The 21,825-nt window shown below is 38.7% G+C and overlaps 1 protein-coding gene across 2 annotated transcripts in view; it reads left to right on the forward strand.

Moving 5' to 3' along the window:
* FHOD3 (formin homology 2 domain containing 3) overlaps positions 1 to 21,825 on the forward strand; it is a 376,458-nt gene that overhangs the window by 334,031 nt on the left and 20,602 nt on the right. For both annotated transcript variants that reach the window (XM_058806162.1, XM_058806153.1), the window contains exons 24-28: positions 9,501 to 9,691; positions 11,273 to 11,465; positions 16,848 to 16,877; positions 19,432 to 19,603; positions 21,556 to 21,717. In XM_058806162.1, coding sequence (XP_058662145.1) covers positions 9,501 to 9,691; positions 11,273 to 11,465; positions 16,848 to 16,877; positions 19,432 to 19,603; positions 21,556 to 21,717 — 748 coding nt within the window. The remainder of the gene's footprint in view (positions 1 to 9,500; positions 9,692 to 11,272; positions 11,466 to 16,847; positions 16,878 to 19,431; positions 19,604 to 21,555; positions 21,718 to 21,825) is intronic.

A 21,825-nucleotide genomic window follows, 5' to 3' on the forward strand; every position in this document is an offset into this window, starting at 1 on the left:
GTACAATGCTTGATGAATGGAGTAAACATGGGAGATAGCAAACATAAAAATTCTCTTTAGGAGTCAAGTCTCATGGAAATGGTAATAATTACAGCAGATAATTATAGTGTCCTTCTAGTCCAGTGTCTTGATTCAGACAGTGGCCAATACCAGCTGCTTGACAGAAGAGCACAAGAACTTTCTAAGGGAATGAAAGATTTCTCCTAGAAAAATGTTATTTCGTGAGCCATAATTCTCATTATGTGCATCAAATCGAGGGAGGATTTATTTTCCAAAGGCCACCTTATTTGGATATTGGGAGAGGAGCTGGAGAGTGTCAGGGCAAACAACTCTGCCCCCACAACCCAGGACATCTGTATAATACAATACATTTTTTTTTTTAAACTGCAAAAATGAAATCTTATTTTGGCTCCTAGTGCAGTTCTTGCAACAATGAATTCATAATCTATTTTTTCTGCTGTTCAATTTGCCGGTTTCAGGAATTACTGTCTGAATATACTGAACAATAAAAATATTTTTTCTTTCTAATTAACAGAGTAACTTAGGTTGGAAAGGATCTCTGAAGGTTATATGATCCATCACCCTTTTCAGTGCAAGACCAGATTAAACTAGGCTGCTCAGATCCGTGTCTTAAATGATCCTTTTATATCGTTTGTTTATGAGACCATTTCCACACTTTTCCTTCATCTTACTTTTTTGGAATGTGTTAAACAAAAGTACAGCATTCCAGCCTCTCCTTATCACTGTCAAATCTTACTGTGTTTGTCCATTCTGCTACTTTTTGTTAGATGTTCTGAGGTTTTCTCTGTGTTCTTTGACTGCTGGTACCCTTTGGACACCCATTGTCCCAGGGCAGTTCCCAAGGAGAGCCAGGCAGTGTCCTGAGCTGACAGAGCATTCAGAACTCCCAATGGAGTTGGATAGTGCCGTGCACTCTGTACTTCATTGCAGTCTACAGCAGTGACCATGATCTGCTGAAGAGGATTTACTGCTTATCTCTCAAACCCCTAATAATCTTCAGTCAGGACTAATCTGAATAATTTCCTGCCATCTGTGGATTTTACCTTCTGGATGTGCTTCCTTATTTCCAGATAATTTTGAATATTAGTATGATACAAAGCACAAACCATGAGATGCCTGCTCTTAGCCCTGTCAACGAAGGAGAATCAATGTGTATTCCTTCTTTTCTTTTGCTCTCTTAACCTCACAATTCACAGGTGGCCTCCCATGAGTCCCTTGAAAAGATTTTGAAATTTTATTTTCTTTACTTAGTCTTATCAATTTCCTATTTTATAAATATTCAGAATGTAGTGGTGGTTTTTATGTATTAAGTTTCCTGTCACTCATCCTTTCAGCCAAGTTACCAGATACAGTAACAAAACCTTGACCACTGCACAAACTTTGCTGCTTTTCTAGGGACAGGTAAAACTTCTACTATCCTTTTATTCTCTCAGTTACCAAGTATAGTTTCATACATATTCATGTTCATTTTAGCCAGTGCCTCAATTTCTTTATTTTAATTGATGACATAATTACTGTATTTTACTTGTTTAGTTCTTTGTAAGATATCATCTCTCTCCAACATGTATTTCTGCTAGTAAGGTTTCAAACCTCACTATCAGTTCACATCTCTTAAAAATATAATACAGAAAAAGGAAAGGAGCACCAGAGTAGTTTTTTCCCCAACATCCTCTGTGGTGAAGCTGGATGAAAAGAAGTAATCTTGCTTCCCTTCTCTGATTTTTGTCTTCCTCAGTTTCTTTTCTCCCCAGTGATCCAGGACCTCCTACATATTTTTATTTTTTTTTTACCATAAAGGAATTTGTTGCTTTTGTTTTATATCGTTAAATATTTTTTGTTTAAATTCCATCTCTTTTCTCCTGGTTTTCCTCTTGTACAGCCTATGTTTAGGCTCTGGTTTATTGCCTTCAGTGAGTTTGGTTTCTCATGTTTGGAAGATTTTAACTTTCTGTTGTGTTATTTGTTTTAATTTGCGTGATTCTTACTTTTTTAGCATTTAGGTGTATTGGTTTCTCATTTCCTGCTTCTTCTCTTTGCCGAGAAGTTATTTCCCTTTTTTCTTAGATTGGGATCAAGTTAATCACTAAGAAGAAAAATTACCACAAAAGAGAAGAGCCTTTGTTTTCCAAAATTCTCACCACCATGTATGGTATTCTCCCAAGTGGTTCTTCTATTTTTCAATCATAGAAAGTGGAAGAAAGCTTAATCTACTCCTGTCACTAAAAAAAAAAAAATTTAGGTCTAAGAGCGTGCAAAATTGAGCACAGTTTTTCAGTCTGTGGTTTGCTGATCCAGTGGCCCTGCCCAAAGCAGACGAAAATCCAGAAAGGCCAGACAAAATCACATTAAGAGAAATTATAGCCTTAACCTTCCCCGTGTTGCCCAAGGTCTCCCTCCTTGGGATGTTCCTGCATGTGTTAAACCACTGATGGATTACTGTAACAAGCTCTATTCCCACTTGATCATAGCTGCCACAAATCAGAGAGTTAGGATGTGGAAGCCATCCAAGCTGCCCTCTTCAAGGGAATGTTCACAGACAAGGCAAAATCTTGGTTTAGGAAAGCTGACAGGAAAGGACAACTAATATATCACTGTATATTAGGCTGTGTTTTGAGCTCTGTTTTGCCTACAAAGATCTTTCAGAAACCACAAAGGCTAAACAATTTCCATCCTGTAGATAAACAGAGATGCCCCTTCCCCTGAAATGCGCATCATATAAGAATTTCCTGAGCATTAGTTTGTGAAAAAACCCAAAATCATAAAGAAAACAGACTCCCCCACCAAAAAGGAGCTAGAAAGACCAGAAACAAAATGGTATAGTTATTGCAAAACTTGCAGCTCTTTACTGAAGGACTAGCATCATAAGTAGCACCAAAAAAACACACAAGTGAAAAAATTAGAGAAAAAATACAATTCTAGATTAAAAAAAAGCATCTATAAAGTCATGCACAGCACTGATTATTTAGTATCACATGATTAAAATCACTTGCCTTTTTTATTTTCTTTGTATTTTAAGTTTTTGTTTTTCACTGAAGTTATACCAAAACTGATGTACCTAATACTGAAGCAGACCCTCAGATTTCTGCAGTTAAGATCGAGTGTTGTTCCTAGAAATTTACTTAAGAAGTGATTGCCTCAACCCCAATTCTCCTCTGTTAGTGAATAAAAAATGCGTCCATATTAAAAATGTTCATCTTCTCTCTCTTACCCATAAATACTTCCCCTGTGCACCTGAAAACTGGCCAGCTCTATAGATAAACTATAAATGTAATTTTCTTCCCCTGATTTTAATTGACTTACAAGATGTCAAACTTCTGTTTGGTTTTTTACCCCTGCAGCAAGACATTTGGGCACAGGACACTCACAGCTACTAAGCAGTAGAGGAGCAGGCAGCTTTTAAAAGTAAGAAATAGGAAATGTGAGCAACACAGGAGGAGACAAGGATTGCTAATAGGAAAAAACTTAGGATGAGCCTAAGGCATACAGAGAGGAGAAGGAAGCCTGCAAGTAGCCTGCCCTCCAAGGACCTTAGCAGGGAGGCATAAGGAGGCAGGAGCTAGTTGGCTGGAACAGAAGTGATATCTGACATGCTGTAGCTTCTGATACAGTGGAAAGCAGAGAAAGGATTTAAAAAACTATTTTTAAAAAGTAGGGAAAATCATGTTGCCTCCTGTATTCTTTCACTGCGGTTTCTCATGTCTCGCTTGACAGAAAGTATTTGTGTGCAGTTATCATTCAAGTATGTTTTCCCTACATTATTTCAAACAAAAATAAATGCCAAAAGTCAAATTATTTTCCATGGAAAAAAAGTCCAGGAATGCAAGGTTTCTTGCAGTCATTCCTTGTGATGCCAGCAGCTGCCTCAGATCGTGGCATGGGCTAGCAGGAGCAGAGGTGAAAGCAGAGCAGGGAGAGGCAGATCCTGTTGGCTGCAGAGCATACTGGGGCAAGGGGTAAGGAGTTTCCATGGCAAATGAGACTTTGAGGTTTTGTTTCAAAGACAGCAGATGAAGTTTAGCACATGTGCCTGATGGCACCGTGGTGTTTCAATAATATTCCAGGTGATATGACTGCAGGAATTGTTGCAGGTGACATAACACTGTCTGAAGGGACCTATGTCACCACTGTCTGGTATGGCTCTCCTTTGTCCCAGACTGTGGGAACTGCCATACAGCATCTGCAAAAAGATCCCATGTAGTTAGGATATTGTTCAATGAAGCAAAATGCAGTGGAGATGTGTGTACAATTGGGCAGACTCATCTGGCCATACCTCAGTAAGCACCTCTGCCATCTCTGTCCTGTAATTTTTCATTAGTGGGTTGATTCAGGTGCTCTCATTTCCAAAATCATTTTCACAGAATGCCACTTCTTACCCAGGAATTAGAAATGTCTGAGCAGAACCTTCTTTATATATTGCTTGCTGAAGAGAACTGGCATCTATCTTGGTTAAAATGCATGCCCACAGTGTGCAAGTCAGACTAACAAGGGTCTTGGGATAATTCTTGTGACACTTGGTGAAGGAAACCACTCTGGAAATATTAGAGGAGACAGAGTTTTGAACATATGCCACAGAAGGTCGCTGCTCTCAGATGACAGTGTGTTTGCAAGGAGCAATTCTCAGAATTTCCTTTGGCACTGAACCAACTCAGGAAAAGAGGAAGATTTCATGTTCCCTGCCAGAACGCATCCCTGTAATAATGTGAGAATGAACGGTCTGACCCTAAATTATAAACAGCTCAGACTAGACTGTGGTCTGCTGCAGAAACTATCTTGAACTTTGAAAAGAGAAAGCTTGTGTGTGGTTATGTATATCTTTCTATGAGGTACAATAAAATAGTTGTCATTTTATTGTGCATTTAAGACAACGTGTCATTCTGAAAGCATCAATCTTCTCTTAAATGCACCTTGTGACTAAGAAGAAAATGCAGAAATCCACATCTTCCATAGAAAATAACTGGATTTTATATGTTCACCACTAAAAGAAACAAGCTATACCAATAAACAATACAGTATCAAACAATAGAAATCTTATGCAAGCATGCTGAGAGTATGTAATAAATTATTCACTGGCCTTCAGAACAAAACTTTAGATACAGTGATTTTGAAAATAAGTCTTTCATCAGTTTCCATTAATTTCCTCGTTTTGGGGTTTTTGCTTCAATCCACTTGTGACATCTTTGACCCTGTTGAAGAGATGAATGTTAACACAGGAGGCAGGAAACGTGAGTGTATTTAGGTGCAGCATCTTTGACTTTAGGATGGTTTTGTATTTGCGGTGGGGGAGCTTAGCCCAAAGACTAGAGGAGATTTAGCTGGAAAAGGAAACGTGTTTGTAAAGCACATTCCAAGTAAGGGAAAGCTGAAGAAAAATTACCTCTTATCTCACAGTGGCTGCAGTTGTTTGCAGTGCATGGCAGTGCATACCTGGAGTTGTATATGCTGCCCTGGGGAATATATAGTGGAAGGCACTTCAGGTTTGAACTACTGCATTTAATTCCCAAAGCAGCCATTCCTCTCTCTCCCCAAAAATAATAAAGCGTACAATTCCTGTGTTGCCATGAGGTATTTGTGGCCACACAGAGGAATAACATCCCAACCCAAAGACCTGAAAGGCTCCCTGATCCATGTCCTGCCTGAATGATTAGAGCATGGTGTAGTATTTCATGAATGAGAAAGTTTTAAACTTTTATACATGGCATGTGATATTGGATGGAGTTGAACTTGAAAAAAATATGCCTTGTAAGGACCAATGTTCAGGGAACCAGAACAAGCAGGGAAGTAAATGCTGAGCCATTTGATGGTGGTGGCAGTTTTTGAGTCAGGTGAAAAACAGTGAGAACAGAAGCTGTTTGTTCTGGTATGTTTGTTTGTAGGTCTGTCACGAGGTACTGAATTCTCAGCCCAGTGGAATGAGAAACTTGGTGGAATTCTTTTTATTTTTGTTGTTTATGGGAAGGTCATTGCTTCTATGGTAGCAGGCAGTAAATAATGGTATAAAGTGATTAAAGCGAGTGCTGCTGTTTCTGGCATGTGGTTGGAAGGTTTTATTCTTTGTTCTGAGTCATTTTATTTTTTGTTTCTGAGTGAAAAACATGGTTGTGTTAAATTGAAAAATAGACTTTTGATTCTAAAGTTGCCCATTAGTGAGTTTAGGGCATTGGTTTGCTGAGGCTTACCCCGAGGGGCTTTTTTTCACATAAACTGACTTTTACATCCTGTTTGCATATACTGTCTGGTTACTCCCCTCTGATCAAACAGTGTCTATAAGGCACTTCTCAGAAAACTGAACCAGTGGGCCTAGCAAGAGATTTCACAGATACCAATAGTTCTGAATATTTTTTAGCTAGTGTGATTGTGAACAGAGAGGAGCGTGGCCAGAGAAATGAGGAACATATCAAATATGTCCCAGAACCATTTAGAAAGTTGCTGTTTTTAAATTAGTTTACAAATTAAAATAAACATTTCATAGTATTTGAAAGAAAGGACTTTCCTATTTTGCATAACACCTTAAGACCACTCATTCTTTTTCCCACAGAAAAGAACATGTATTAATTTAAAAAAATTTAGCAGAAGGTAACTATTCAGGCAGCAAGCTGCATGTCTTGCACATATATCTGTTGAGGAAGAAGAAGAATGTATGTTTCCACCTTCCTCCAAATCCTCGGGCCTGGTACAATATCTGTACACTACTGTCCAGCAAGACAGCTGTACTGACTATTTCAGATTACTGCTTCCTTTTAGTCAGTGGAGCATAGTTATAAAATAATGCCACAGCAGTTCTTGTCCGAGTGCCTCCTATGCTGAGCTCTCCTGGAGCTACAGCTCACCTGAGTTCCTTCTTAGTTCCAGCATGACCATCCACCTGCACGCAAGAATTGGTGCATCTTTCATTTCAAGAAAGAAAGAACAGAGAGGATTCATATTTCTCCACTATTACGCATCATTACTTCCTTTTACTTCCTTTAGTGAAGTGTTGGAATTAAGCACATAAATCAGAAGGTATAATCCATGCTCCCTTAGCAATGCTGTGTGAACTGGTAAAGAGGTAGTATGGTATTACAAATGCTTTTTAATGTTTTCTTTATGCATAACATATTGAATAATTGCCATTATTACCCCACACAAGTTTTTTTTCTCCTTATCATATGAACATGTTTTGGGGTCTCTTGTAATTGGGATTTCTCATCACTCTTACTGGTACATTTGTATATAATATCCTGAGCAGAGCCACAGACCTGGAGCAGACTGAAATGTAATGGATTCTGTGTCTACACACAAAATTGACACTGATGAAAAAGCATTTCTTAAAGTCTCAGGTGGGGTACTTGATTGAATCCAAGAAAAACTGGAACTTTAATATTTCACGTGAGGATGTTTTTCTGCAAATATATTCCTTTCTGTCCACAAGCAAGTGACCAAACACTGGAGAGCTGGCAAACAGAGATTCCATGGAGGTTTGGCACATTCTTTCAGGTGCTGTACAGTTTGCCTTTGGGGAATACACCGGTACATTATCCTGTACTGGAGTTCCTACTTTACTCCTTTACTCCTCCAGGACTCTACAGCTCCTGCTCGAGCACACCTGTGCTCCACAGAGGTTTATTTCAGGAGAGTTCAGGTGGTGTTCTTCTTACTGCAGTCTCCTTAGGACTTCCATAGAGGACTGAATTTTTGTTTGTGCTCAAAAAACTCATGAGTGTCCCATAGCTCAACCTACCAGCCCCCATCCCTGCTGGAACTTCCCACTCCTGTGATTGTGCTGACTTGCTGACTGTTGGCAGATTTCAAGGGGCCAGGAATTCCCCACATTCCCCCCAGATTTGTTGTTCTCCAAAGATGTTTCTTGAACCCCTACAGGCCTGAAGCTCAGACCTTTTTTGATAGATTAAAGTAAAACTCATTCTGCCATTAAATGTCATGAGTTTAAATTTCTCAGCTACAGAGGCTGAGATGCTTCCTCACCCAGGTTGGATAATTCTTACTGAGAAGACCTAAACCTTGTCTTTTTTTTCCTTAACAGAAATGCTAGTATTTTTCTCCATGTGTGTTTTAGATACACCATCTGTGGAGAACTGCAATGTGTTTATCATCAACAGTGAAAATACTGACCTGGAAAGGACTTTTTTTTTCTTTTCAACATATGCATTGATATGGATATAAGGAAAGCAAATACCCCACAGCTGCTCCGCCTGCAGGGCTTTTCTGAATAGCAGAGTGGATCAAAGGATGTTTCTATTTCCTTGGGAAGAGGAAAAATTCATCACTTTATAAATCACAGCATAAACAAATCAAATCAATACCAGGAGCTTTTTAATAATAATGCATTTCTTATGGCTATTCTCAGTAAAGGTCTCAGCAGTGGATGCTGCACACAGCTAAGAAGAATGAAATAAAACCTACCCCTGACACCAGTTTTCATTTAGCATTAAGGAATTAACTGGAGTATGAGACTGGAACATCCCAAGCACTGATGTGTTTAGAATCTGAGAACTAAGTCTGTACTTTATAGCTTCAGTTCATCTGAACTGTGAAGTGGTATTATAAAATCGTTTTTCCTGTCTCCAGAATTCCAGAACATGGGTAGTTTTATTTTTCTCATCTGTTGTGTGCTGTGGCTGGGTCATTGATGCACTTTGTTGAGTTGTTAGCAACACGTCCTGAGTGTCTCCTGTAAGAGTATCATGATTTGAACACCTTTTTTGGTTGATGAATAAGGGAGAAGCTCTCCCTCACCTTCTGTGGAATGTGTTGGCCTCTATCCTGATGAATGTTACTGTAAGGTGCAATCATTTATTTTAACTGTGTTGAGAGACTTTCAGAGTCGTTATATGATCCCGTTACAAGCCAGTAAATTGGGATTGTATATCAAGGGATGAAAGTTAGTGCTGAGATCACTAAATAACACATACTTTCAATAGAGCTTTAAAAAATTCTGGCCCATGAATTTTGTGATTAGAACTAGATCATCTATTAACAAGTCAGTGCATGACTAGGGAATAGATCCAAGTACTTCCTAAAATGGAGAATGCTTGGCAAGGTACAACAGTGAGCAGTAAACAGGGTACAAAAAGCTTTGAGTAGTAGAGAAAAGGATTAAGAAAAAGAGAAAGTTTTGTATTACCTCAGAAAGAACTGAGTCATGCAGTTGCTTGGTGCAAACATGAAGTTATTAGGAAGGGAAAAAACACATCACAACTTTTTTTTTGTCCCGTCTTTAGATGTTAGGCCTCCAAGAATAAAACCAAATATATGTGTATGGGTATTTCTTTGTTTTCAGTTTTTCTTTACTAGCATTACATGTCTAGACATAGTGTGATAGAGAAAGCTATTTTTTATTGTTTACTAATAATTAATAATGTCATGCTGCTACTACCTTGACTCTTTCATATACACAGATTGCATTGCTTGGATATCCAGGTATACAACTGCAGTGTTTTCACTTCAAGTGTTACCTTTTCTTTTCCTTTATCTTTTTCCAGGTTGACTTTGAACAACTCCAGGAAAACTTGTGTCAGATGGAAAGACGGTGCAAAGCATCATGGGATCACCTTAAGGCTATAGCAAAGCATGAAATGAAGCCAAGTCTAAAGCAAAAAATGTCTGAGTTCCTTAAAGACTGTGCAGAAAGAATCATAATCCTGAAGATTGTTCATAGAAGAATAATTAACAGGTACAGAATTCTATTGGTGACAGCAATACCTAGATAGTAAATGACTTGATAAAATTATAAGTTATGACATCATAAATATATGTATTTTGTAAGTGTTTAATGCCCATTCCTGCAGGGAATGTTGCTGAGTTGTGTGTGGTGCATATTTTGTTATAGTCTCCATTTAAGAAACACCCCCACTCCAGAAATTTCTATATTTTTGATTTTAAAAAAAGCAATCATCCAGGCAATCATTTATTACCAAGGTGTAATAACTGTGTCTTTTGCCTCCTAGTCCCCAAAAGCTAGCAGCTTTAGAGTTAAGTTGATAGATTTTCTGTTTATCCCTGGAATTTTTTTAAGGAGACTTGACTTACTGTCTGATAAACAAGAACAAACTGTCACAAAAAAATATTGTTTTCTTGACAAATTCATCATATGAAGAAGCTGAAATCAGTCTTGTACAACGAGTTCTTTTGTAGGCAGAACCACTCTTATTTGTAAGATCTTTGACTATGTGTTTTATGCTTATACCAGCTGAAGACAGATTTAGGATTCCTCTCCCTAGGATTTGCAGTTGAGTTTAATGAAACTGTGAGAGGTTTTCCAACTTCTGGATAATTTCCAAATTGCTGTGGTCAAAATTAAGAACTGGATTCCACATTATCCCAAATTTGTCGGTATACACTTGAGAAGTTGATTCAGTTCTTCTTTCATTTTTGTAATGACTTAGGGTTTGTGCCACAAGTAAGCAGAAATCCCAATTGCAATGGAAGGGAAGTGAATTCATTAGTTTCCTGTTGTGTTTATCATATGCATTGTGCAAGTAAAAAAAATATCAACTTTCTCCGCTGATATCCTGGAATGGCTATGATAGTTTTTAAAAATGTTTTCATATACTTGCATCTTTCTAAGATTGGGAAGACTTTTTGTCCTCAGGGATGTAGATGCAGTTAAAATGAATTCCCATACATTTTTACACATTCAGTGTGCTGCTGTAAATCATGCAATATAGAAGCAATAGTAAAAACTGCAAATAGTGCAAAAGCTCTGAATGCCACAGAAGCAGTAAAACTGTGAATTGAGAGTGTCCCAAACTAATGTACTTGGTAGATAATATAATTTTATGGTCAGTTTTGTGAACCAGAAATTCTTTCCTTCTTGTGTTTGCTAGCCTGTAAATCTGCATTCTTCTTGTCTAGACTTTGCCCAAAGTCCTAACAGCCTCTTTGAAGTTGCTTAATACAAATAAATAGAATTGAAATTTAATAAATATTTTTTTCTATAACAGAAATGAAATTGGTCATTCATGTGCCAAATTAGTCATATAAAGTGATGGAGTTCCATAAATATTTTATCTCCTGCATCAGCCTGGGAAAGTAGACTAGGATGAAGTTATCATAGGCTAGACTTTCATGGTTTTAATTATAAAACATACCAATGTTATGCAAAGCATCCATGAAAATTCTGTAGCACAAAGGAAATGATGGGAGCTAGCAATGTAATAAATGGACTCAGTGAAATATAGCGTTGTTGTTTTTTTTCCAAGAGACCATCAATAAGGATTTTTTCCCTTTACATTTATAACTCTTTTTTTTCCAGGTTTCACTCATTTTTATTATTTATGGGCCATCCTCCCTATGCAATACGTGAAGTCAACATCAATAAGTTCTGCAAGATTATCAGTGAGTTTGCTCTGGAGTACCGCACCACCAGGGAACGAGTCCTGCAGCAAAAACAGAAACGGGCTAACCACAGGGAAAGAAACAAGACCAGAGGGAAAATGATTACAGATGTAAGTGGCAAATGGTATCTCCCATAGCATGGATTTTTAAAACTTTCTTTCACTGCATGTGGTATATGAAGTATTGTTATTCCATTTTTTAATTTTAGGGGTCCTTGTGCTGTAAGTAATGAATTCTCCTCTATTAGAAGACAAAACTTGCAAGTCCTTGATTGTGTATAATTTCTACTTTATAAAAATGTATAGGACAAGAACGAACTGAAATTAATTATCCAAAAAGAGCTTCTCTGTGTGCTGCACAGACAGTGTCCAGAATATCTAGAAGACATCAGCAGCCGTGTGTATCTGACCAGCCAAGAATACGAAAAAGAAAAAAAACCTAGAAATTATAGTCCTAATAGAGAGCATAATTTAGATGATGAATCATTGTAGCTATTTAAGTGATTGCAACCAAATTTTAATGGATTTTTTTCTCCATCTTACAATATTCTAGTAGTCTTGAGTCTTGACATTTTATTTTTTTATGTCTGTGTGTATATATATATGGACATACACATGTATTTCATATGCATTTTTTTCTTAACTTTAAGCACAGACCAGCTAATTTTATGGTAATAGACTGCTTTGGGATTCTGAAAGGATGGACAAATTTATGTCCACAGTAGATGTTACTCTGTAAATTTTTTGACTGTAAGATTGAATACTCACAGAATAAATTAAAATAAGATTAGTTTTCTCAGTATAATAGGTTTCAAAATCCTCTTTTTATATTTTTTCTATATTTTTTTAAGTTGATGTAGTTTTACTCAATCCAAATAGAGTTTTAAGAAGTGCCAGTACTTAATAAAAGTTTCCAGCTGTCTCAAAATCAGATCTGGAGTCTCGATTAAATGCAAGTGTTTCATTGCATATGAAGCTACCCCTGCCTTTGGCATGAAAAGCTCAAAGCTGATTACAGTTTTATGACTCAGGCAACATGGTTCAATATAAATACATATATATGTATTGGGACTGACATCAGTTGAGATTGTATTTAAGTCATTGACTCAAAATCATTTGTAGATCTTTCCTGGCAATATCCTCTTTACATTTGGAAATCTGCCCATCTCAAGAAAATGTTAAACCTGCATTATTATCAAAGGATTTATTTTCTGTTGGTGTAGTCTCAGGTTTAGGCAGAGGTTCTGATTTTATACAAAGGGTGTAATATAGTCATACAAATTTACAAAAGTACCACTAGAGAAGTGAAATCACTTTCTGCAATTGCTTCTTGGTTTTCCTGATGTGTTTTAAAGGAGACAAAAGACAGCTTTAACCGAAGCGTTTTATAAATTAAAATTTTCATTCCCTCACATAGCCTTGACACTTTTTATTAGTTTAAGCAAGACAGAGATGTAAAGGAATTACTGTTTTCCTACTGTGTTCCTACCATATAATGTAGTGTTTATGTATTATCTGTCCAGAATAACTGTTGTGGCAGGAAAAAAAGCTGCAGAAAATGCAAGAGGGAAAGGAGTTCTGATCACTGGGTTCAGGAAGCAGAGAAATGGGACCCTTTCAAACCACAAAAAGTCTCAGGCTTGACAGTGAGTCAGCAAGGGGCAGAACCAGGGGCAAAGGCCTGAAAATGGAGGGAAGGAGGCATCAAGGCCTTTCCCAGAACAAAAGTAGTATTGGAGGAAGATCTCTTGTTAAGCTCAAGATTCTGTTGAGATTTGGCAAGAATTAAATGCCATCTGACAGTTAATGTTAGGCCAATAAATATCTTACAGATCTTAAAAAAGGGAGTATATTTTGCCTATCACTAATTTATAATTATAGAACAGTTCTATTAGCTTGAAACCAAAAAGCCTGCATGAGTAAAAACCAACAGTCTTTAAAACTGCCCTTACAGGAATATTCTTTAAGGGTGTTATTAATGTAGCCACATGGTTATTTCAGAACTTAGCTAAATCTCTTTGAGCATAGCCCTGTAATATGGCCTCATTTACCTTTTATTTGAACTGCACTATATGGTAAAACTGAATTGAAGTTGCATCAGACTATTTGTCACATCTTCCTCTGACAACTTCAAAGTTATATCTACCTCAGAACAAGTTTCCAAGTCAGCAGGATGGAAGATATTTATGTGTGAAGAATTATGAAAATGTGGAATTTTATTGTAGTTTTGTTTTGGCTGTGGTTTGTATCTGGTCTTGATTTTCTTAGTGTTTTATATTGGAAGGCTTGGAAAGGGGAGATGGATCAGTAATGCAATGACAATGATTCACTAGTTACAAAATACTGATAGAAGAAAGTTGAGATCTTGACATTGGCAAGAAATTCTTTGTAGAAAGTGATTATAATATGCAGTAGTCATATGGAGTTTTACTTTCTGCTTTTGATGACCTAAAAGTATTGTACAGTTATTTGAAATTTACCTCCCTGTCCTTTTGAAAGTTTCCTCAGGGTCTCATTTTTATCACCTCACAGTACACTCCTTTTAGGCAGATGAGGAGGGATTGTAACAGAAGCAGGAAAGGAATAAGCCAGAACCAGCCCAGTTCTTAAGGAGAAGGGCTGTTATCTCTCAAACCTTGTCCCCCCTGCAGACTTGGAAGGCAGAGGGTGCTGGCTTGTTGCTGGAGAGTCTGCTGGCTCTTGACATGGAGAACTTGCATCAGCTTCAACAACTGCTCACATGGAGAAGGGCTCAGGAGCACAATGGGGAACATTTCCAGTCTTTGTTTCAGCCTTTTACCACAGATATCTTTGTGTTTAGATGTTCTTTAATAGCTGAAGTTGACTGGGCACTGTCAGAGTAAATCTTGGTGAATGTTGTCTGGAGGAGATGGGTCAGGAAAAAAATAAGTTTTTTGCCACAGTTTCACAGGGAAAATTGCCTAGTCTCTGTAACCATATATCTGGCTTTAGCCAATGATGGCACTCATTTCAGGCACTCTAAAAATAACAAGCAAGCAAAATTGGGAAGAAATGCAATTATAGATACAAGTCTCGGCTTTTAAATGATTATTAATAATAGTAGGTAATATAAGCATCTGTCTCCCAGATTTATGAAGCTCTGCTTTTCATGATACTTAAGAGTTTCAATTCCAAAATTGCTATATAATAGACATAATATTTTATGTCTATTACAGCAAATCCACTGCACAGAAATGCTAGCCTAAAAGAAAAATGTGAGGGCAGGAGGAAGAGAAGGAGAGAAATCTCAAACTGTCCTGCAGCATACAATATTGAATGACAGAAGAATCAAATGGCCTTTTTTCCTTCACATTAACATCTTGTGTCTGCAAGTGGTATTCAGTATACCAATATTCTTTCACTGCTTTTTGGTAATATTACATGTTAAGAAATTCCTAATATATTTCCATTTCTCAATGGTTTTTATAATGATGAAATAAAGATGTAAATACAAGACAGAATGTACACACCAGGGTGAGGGACAGATTCCTTTGTGAAACATGAGGTTGATTTATTTATTTTGCTGATTTTACCACTGTTGTCAGTATTTGCTAGAGGCAAATGCCTTTTCAGACATGGGAATATGAAGGGAATGGTGAACTATTCCTCCTGTGCACTGGAGTAGCTTTGGGTGTAGGACAGTAGTTCCAGGAGTGAGTGCTCTCTATGTAGAGCAGGAGGGAGAGAAATGGTAATGCCCATGTCTGGAGATGAGCAAAATCAAGCAAAGAAGTGCCCTTAGAGTGAGTCCACAGCAAATCACTCCTAGCTAGATTAAATGGGCTGGAAGGCCAGCAGTTGGGCCTTTACTCTGTAAAAAGCTAGCTTGATACAAAGTAATGCTATAAATACACTTTTGTTTGGAGCACAGTCTTTGTAATGTGTGTTCTCTAGTATTTTACCTTGCCCTGACTGCCTTTTTGTATTGTTTAGGTTAATTTACTCTTCTGATGCCCTTTACTTATTGGCTGAATGTACAGAATGATGCATTAGATCAGATAGATAGATAGTTAGATAGACAGACAGACAGAATTAGAATACAAGACTGTTTGTATTGCTTATTCTTCTTTCTGTTTCTTACTCATGACAAAAATGAACAGTGATCCTCTTCAGAAGAATTGTTTTTTATAGAGTGACTCCCTGCCCCCCAGGGAACAGAAGAAAGACAAACAGACAATTTTAATGCAAAGAGAACATACCTGCTATGGTCCCTCTGCAAAACACACTGCCTGTGTTTCTGTCAGTACCACTGTGTCCAAATTAGAATAAGCATCTCACTCTTTGCATAAAACATACCCTTAAAAAGTAATGTTAATGTGCTGCTCAGCAGTCACAGCTAATCTTCTTATGGAGATTGTGCTGAAACTAAACTGAGGGCCAAAGTAAATCAGGCTTTCATATTTAACGATGAATGTTTCTGGAACAGAATGTATCAATCCCAGACAGAAATCAGAGCTGAGATGGAGATAAGGTCAAAAATGTGTATTAGTAACACAAGGGAGAGGAATACTATTGCTGGAATGCTTCTTCAAAAAAAAAAAACAAACCCCACAAATTAAAAAAGTGCATAAAATTTCTGGACTATGTTTGTATTTTATAAACAATCAAACTGAAAATTAGGGAAACAGAGAGCCCAGATACTTGAGAAGCCATGTTTTACTTTGGAAAACTTTCATGTGGGGTATCTTCTAGCCCAGTGAAGAATTCCCAAGGCATTTGGAAATACAGATCTAAATAGTTTGCTAATTCCCTGTAAATCCCCAAATTTAAGAGTACTCCATACCCCACAATATTTTTGTATGTCTCTTGCATTTAATGTAGTGCAACCATCAAGATAGTTTTAGATGCCTGCTGTCACAGAGGGTGAAGGCCCTGAATAACAATGGATAATTGCATCTCTGATTTCCAGGATCTGGTATCAGGCAGCTACTGGAGAACTTTAAGCATTTATTGAAAGACTACACAGCATTTGATTTGAGTGCTCTGTTGAATTGGAAGTTGAAAAAACCCAGCTTAAAAAAGGAATTAAAACAAACACTTAAGTGTAGAGAAAAGGAATTGCTAAGTTGACCTCTGCACTGAGAGGAACAGCAGCCAGGACCTCCCTGTGCTGCACAGAGCTGGAAGAAGGAGAAGGAGCCCTACCTAGTGTTGTCAGCTTCCATGGGGCAAACAACCTCATGACTCAAGGGAGAGAAATGAGATGGGTTAGGGGTAGTTTCAGTTCACCATTTCTATAAGGAAAATCAGGAAATTTCTACATACAGTACTGGCAGGGACAGAAAAAAAAGAAAAAGAAAAGCAAGCTGATTGTCTAAGGCATGAAAATGAGCTCCTTATATGTCTTCTATTTTTATGTCCTCTTATTGCATAAACAGTACCATGGTTACCTCTTACTCTGTCATGGCTTGACAGTGCTGTCTTTCCTAAATCTTGCTGTTTGTCCTTCTCCACCTTGTCCTTTGTTTCCAGTGGCAGACCGATGAAGAAGAGGATGTTGAGGTATGGTTCTCTGAAAAAGCATGTCATCTCATGTCTCCTGTGTGCTGTGACATCTAATTCCTAACTCAGTAGTATGGACTGCTCAACTCCATCTGCTCAACTGGAACTATGAACCATGACATACTTCTCATACCTTTTTGTCTCAATCATAAGAATAAATTTTTACAGTCAGCTTTAACCATATGCATTCCTGTCCTCTTGAATAAGGAAATCCTTATCTGAGGCCTTAATAATTTTAAGTTTCCTCATTTCTTTTCCTTACTGTCTGTAATGTACTGCAAATTCTCCCCATTATCCAAAACATCAGTGATCTAAATGTTATGGATATCATAAGTTACCTTGGGCTATGGATTACCAGGATAACTTCATACTCCTTAAGCTGTGTAACCCCATATGGTATTCTTTTATAAAGTTTTCAAAAGCATCAGGATATGGGGATGTTAAGCAAATCCTAACTGTTTGCCTTGTTGTGTAAATAGAGAATGAGACATTACATTCATCATAGAGGTGAGCCATGGAGTATTTCATGTATCTATCATAAAGTGCTCCTGAAGGGGATGTTGTAGCTATATTCATAATAAAAGTTTATTGATTTGAGGAGCATCTTTTTTGTAATGCATTTTTTGTTCAGCATTAGAGGTTTCTTCAATTTGCTGAACATAAACAATGTGTCTTAATGCTGTTTCCTAGTGGTGGTCATTTTCCCACCAGGCTGGGGTTTGAGCAGCAATTTATGGCAACATCGGAAATTAAGGAAATGAAATAAAACTTTTGGCTCTAGAGCTTTGCCCCCCAGTCATGGTTTGTTCTGTATAGCTTAGGGCATGGAAAGAAAATTACATTAATTTGCCTGTTTATGCCAACATGTAACTAATCTGTGTGAACAGGAGCTATCAGTTATGTGGAGGCTTTATCCTTTGGAATTTTTTGGAAATTGTATTGATTACTGAACTACACACTTTGTAAAAGAGAGTAGTCTTAATGTGAAAACGGCATGTCCTTTCATAGGAGTTTTTCTCTAATATTTTTCTGTCTCTTAATTTCACATGTGAAACTCTAGCACTTGCATACTTTTCACCCAAAATGTTTCAAGCTAATCTTTTAACAAGAAAACAAACTTCTAGCTATCAAAATAGGTCTTTTACTGATATATTTAGCTCAGTGCCTTGTACGGATTATTGTTTTGCTACTCAGTTAACTTGCTATCTTACCCCAAAAAGTCACTATGTTAAAATAGAATCATTTTATCATTGGTTTCCAGATTAAACTTTTTCAATTTGCAGTCTTGAGATGGCGACTTGATCAAAGCTCTGAAAGTAGGGCTCAGTCTTTTCTTTCAATTTACCACTCTCTGACAAAGAGCTTTGCAGGTTTGCATCCCTTTAACTAACTGGCCTGATATCATCAAGTGAATAATTAATGTTGTTTATTATGCAAAGGAAGAAGAGAATGCAGCACTTGTCCTTTCATCTGTGCTGAATTAGAGTAAGAAAGATTAAAAGGAATAACAAAACATACTTCTGTGTCTGATGCTGGGCTGATATGAGTGAGAGTACTGAGGTTTATTATTATCTGTTGATGCCTGTTTGCTGTCAACAGGGTCGGTATTTCCTGCAGTCAGGGCTGTATTTCCAGTGTGCTTTGACCTTTCTGTAGATAAGAGCACAGTGGTGAATACCAGCATCCAAGCCCTTTGGAGGCAGAGTCTGGGAAGAAAGAGCAGCCCAGCAATGCAAGTGCTTCTCCTTAGGAAGTGCCCACTCCTGCTGCTCCCACCCATTCCCAGGTGTTTGTTTTGGTCACTGGTGGGGATGCTGCATACCCACACTGTGCGTGCCCAGCTAGTGTAGCTGCTGTTGTTCACATAGTCGTGGTGACAGGGAAGCAGAGGGCAGACTCCTCAATCTCTTGTAAGGTTTTATTTGTTCTTCTGAATCTGACTGCAATTTTTGTGTTTCAGCCATAAATAATTTGTCTGGGTGTTTTGGAACCAGGGATTTTTTAATTGTTAATGATAATGTGTATTAAAGTTACCTGTAGATAATCGGATTTTAGAGCAGACTGAGAGTTGTCTGAGCAGCAAGGCAGAAAGGCAGGAGGGAAAGGTATCTTTTCCTAGACCACTGTCACCATTTTGCCTTTCTAGTGAAAGTTGATTGTACAGAAAAAAAAGCAATTTCTTTTTTCTGTTGGGTCTCATGCTGTTCCTCTCAGCATTATGCCTGACCCCAGATCAAGCCCAGTCTGGATCGAAGGTTTCAAAGCAAGTCCTTGCTTTGTACCTTTTACTCTCAGACATAAGGTCAAAATTACAAAGCTCGAGCTAATGCATCTGTTCTTTCTCTGACTGTGTCTGCTCCCTGCTGTCACCCTGTTTCAGGTTTATTTCTGGTCAGAGTGAATGCTCTGGGAGAGGAGCAACTGTTGCTGGGCTCTTTGGGGAATAGCCCTACTCCAAACCAAGCCTGGGAGGACACTTCTTTCCTTGGAATTCGCAGTTGAGTCCCTGGTCCATGCTGTTCAGTTGACATGACAATTCCTTTTCCTCCCGCAGTCTGGCAAGTTCTCCAGCAGCTCCCCGCCCTGCCAGAGCCAGCCCCAGGGCCTGCAGTACGCCGAGGATGCTGCTGAGCACGAGAACATGAAGGCCGTGCTGAAGACCTGCTCCCCGGGGGGGGACAGCACCATGGCCCTGGGCGTGCGCACTCGGAGCCGCGCCAGCCGAGGTGAGCGCCACTTTTCCTCTTGGGCACCTCTCCTGGGCTGTGGGAGCTGCACCGTGGCCCAGACATGGGTCATGTGTTCCTTGGGTAGCACTCACGGCTGAAAAGGTGGAAGGGGAAGGAGAACATCCCAGTGGTGTTTTCATGATAGAAGTGATTTGAGGCAAGGGGATGAAGAAGAATTTTCCTGACATTTCAAAACAATTTTCCTGATGTTTCACAGCCAGAGTAGGGGTATCAGGAGTCCAAGTCTGCAGAAATTTTCACTTCTCCCTGCATGATGATGGTGACTGTCCACTAACACACCAATTCTCATTCTCATCATGAAAGCAAAATGGGCCATCTGGAGGATCCAGGATGCAGTTTTCTCTTTGTTTTCAATAGAAGCAAGTAGAAAGCAGCAATTCAAATTCAAGTGAAAAGACCTTGCAGCATTTTATGAATGACTGGGGAGAAAATGGGTAGAAAAAGATGATGTGTCTTTAAACCACCTCCCTGCTAAACTGCAAAGGTAATGGATACTTGCATTTGTGTTTCCCTCATCACTCCCATAGTTGCAATACATGGAAGATGGTTTTAGAGTAAAGATGATGCACCAAAATTCACGTCTTCATTTTCTTACATGGTATTTCTTCTCCTTCATATCTGGATATCTTACACTTTCTTGATACCTTTTTTTTGATACAACTGATAGCACATCCACAGCATCCAACTCTTAAGTCTGTGTATGTGTAGCTTATTAAGGCTTAAAACCATGGTCCTGGCTAATTCAGAAGTTTCACAGCCCCAGTGTCAGGAGCCAGTCAGCTAAGTATGAAGATTAAATAATTCAAGCTGCACTGCAACAAGCTGAACAGCTGAAGTAATCCACTGAATGCTGATGAGGGGAGTATCCTGACTGTGAGAGTCAGCTTGTGTTCCCCAGAAAAACAGCAGAGGCAGAAGATGGATGAGCCAGACAAGAGCTTCTCAGAAGTATTGTTATAGTAGAACTGCTCCTGTAAAAGCAAGGAGATGAACCAGCTGAGTAAAGGCTTAATCAAAGCTGTTCATGAACTTCAGAGATGTGGTATAAAATGGCCTTGTTGGTGATTTCTTAGCTGCTCGCAATTGTACCACATCCACTCCTGCAAAGCTCACTGTCAATATTCACACTGCACACTAGCCTTCAAGTAATTTAAAAATAAAATGCACACAGAACAGTAGCCAGTAGTGAAGGAACTCAAAGATGTGTTACACAATGGTCTGTGGGGTGAGGAGTGCCAGAGCCCTGGATTTGGAAATATGGCTCACTTTTTTGTTTGTGGTTTTAACCAAAACTGCTTTCAGCTTTTCATCTTGCCAACAACTCTTCTACTCACAGCAGAGCATACACAGTTACACCAGGACACGTGCAGCTCTGTGATAAGAAGGTGAATTCTTCATTGTGAGGGGAACAATACATGTCAAACCACACTTTATGCCCTTTTCTTGTCTCCTTTGCACTAGGTTGTGATACAGATGCTCAGAAATTGTCTTTCTTTCAGTACCAAAGGACCTGTGTTTCTGATTTGCATCAATCTCTAAGATGTGCCATGTCTTCTGCTGTCTTTGTAATAGGAGCAGAGAGAAACATGGTCACATTACACTATCCATCCTTGGCTTATAGGCAGCCTCTAGCAGGCATTTGCCAGTTGTGTGCTCAACAGCAAGACACCACGGCTTAAAGGAATAGAAAGTGTGTATATTAATACGCATAATAATTGTGTTCGAGCTCTTGGCTCTCTCCTGGTGCAGCAGAGAGTCTAGGCTATTATTTAGAAATATTCTCCATTAGGCAGATTCTTCTTTTTTGGTCGAGTTGAAGTCGGGATGACTGAGCTGCCTGCTGTAATTTCCCAAAAAAACCAACTGCAAAACCAAAGTGATGCAAGAGACTTCCTCTCTTCCCTGAATCACCTGCTGGACTTTTCCAGGCCGTATCGGTTCGTGGAACGCTGGCAACGACGACTCGCCGAACGCGACGGATGACGCCGCGGATGAGATCATGGATCGCATCGTCAAGTCCGCCACCCAAGTGCCAAGCCAGCGAGCGGTGCCTAGAGAGAGGAAGCGGTCACGAGCAAATAGGAAGTCATGTGAGTATAAGGTTATTGAATTGCTCAAAGCAAGGGAATGTGCAAATATTTATGTATATCGGTGTAGGAACCAGGCCTTGGGTAGGCAGACATGCATTGGGAGTGGCT

This window comes from Ammospiza caudacuta, chromosome 1, assembly GCF_027887145.1.
Source record: "Ammospiza caudacuta isolate bAmmCau1 chromosome 1, bAmmCau1.pri, whole genome shotgun sequence".
NCBI lineage: Eukaryota > Metazoa > Chordata > Aves > Passeriformes > Passerellidae > Ammospiza > Ammospiza caudacuta.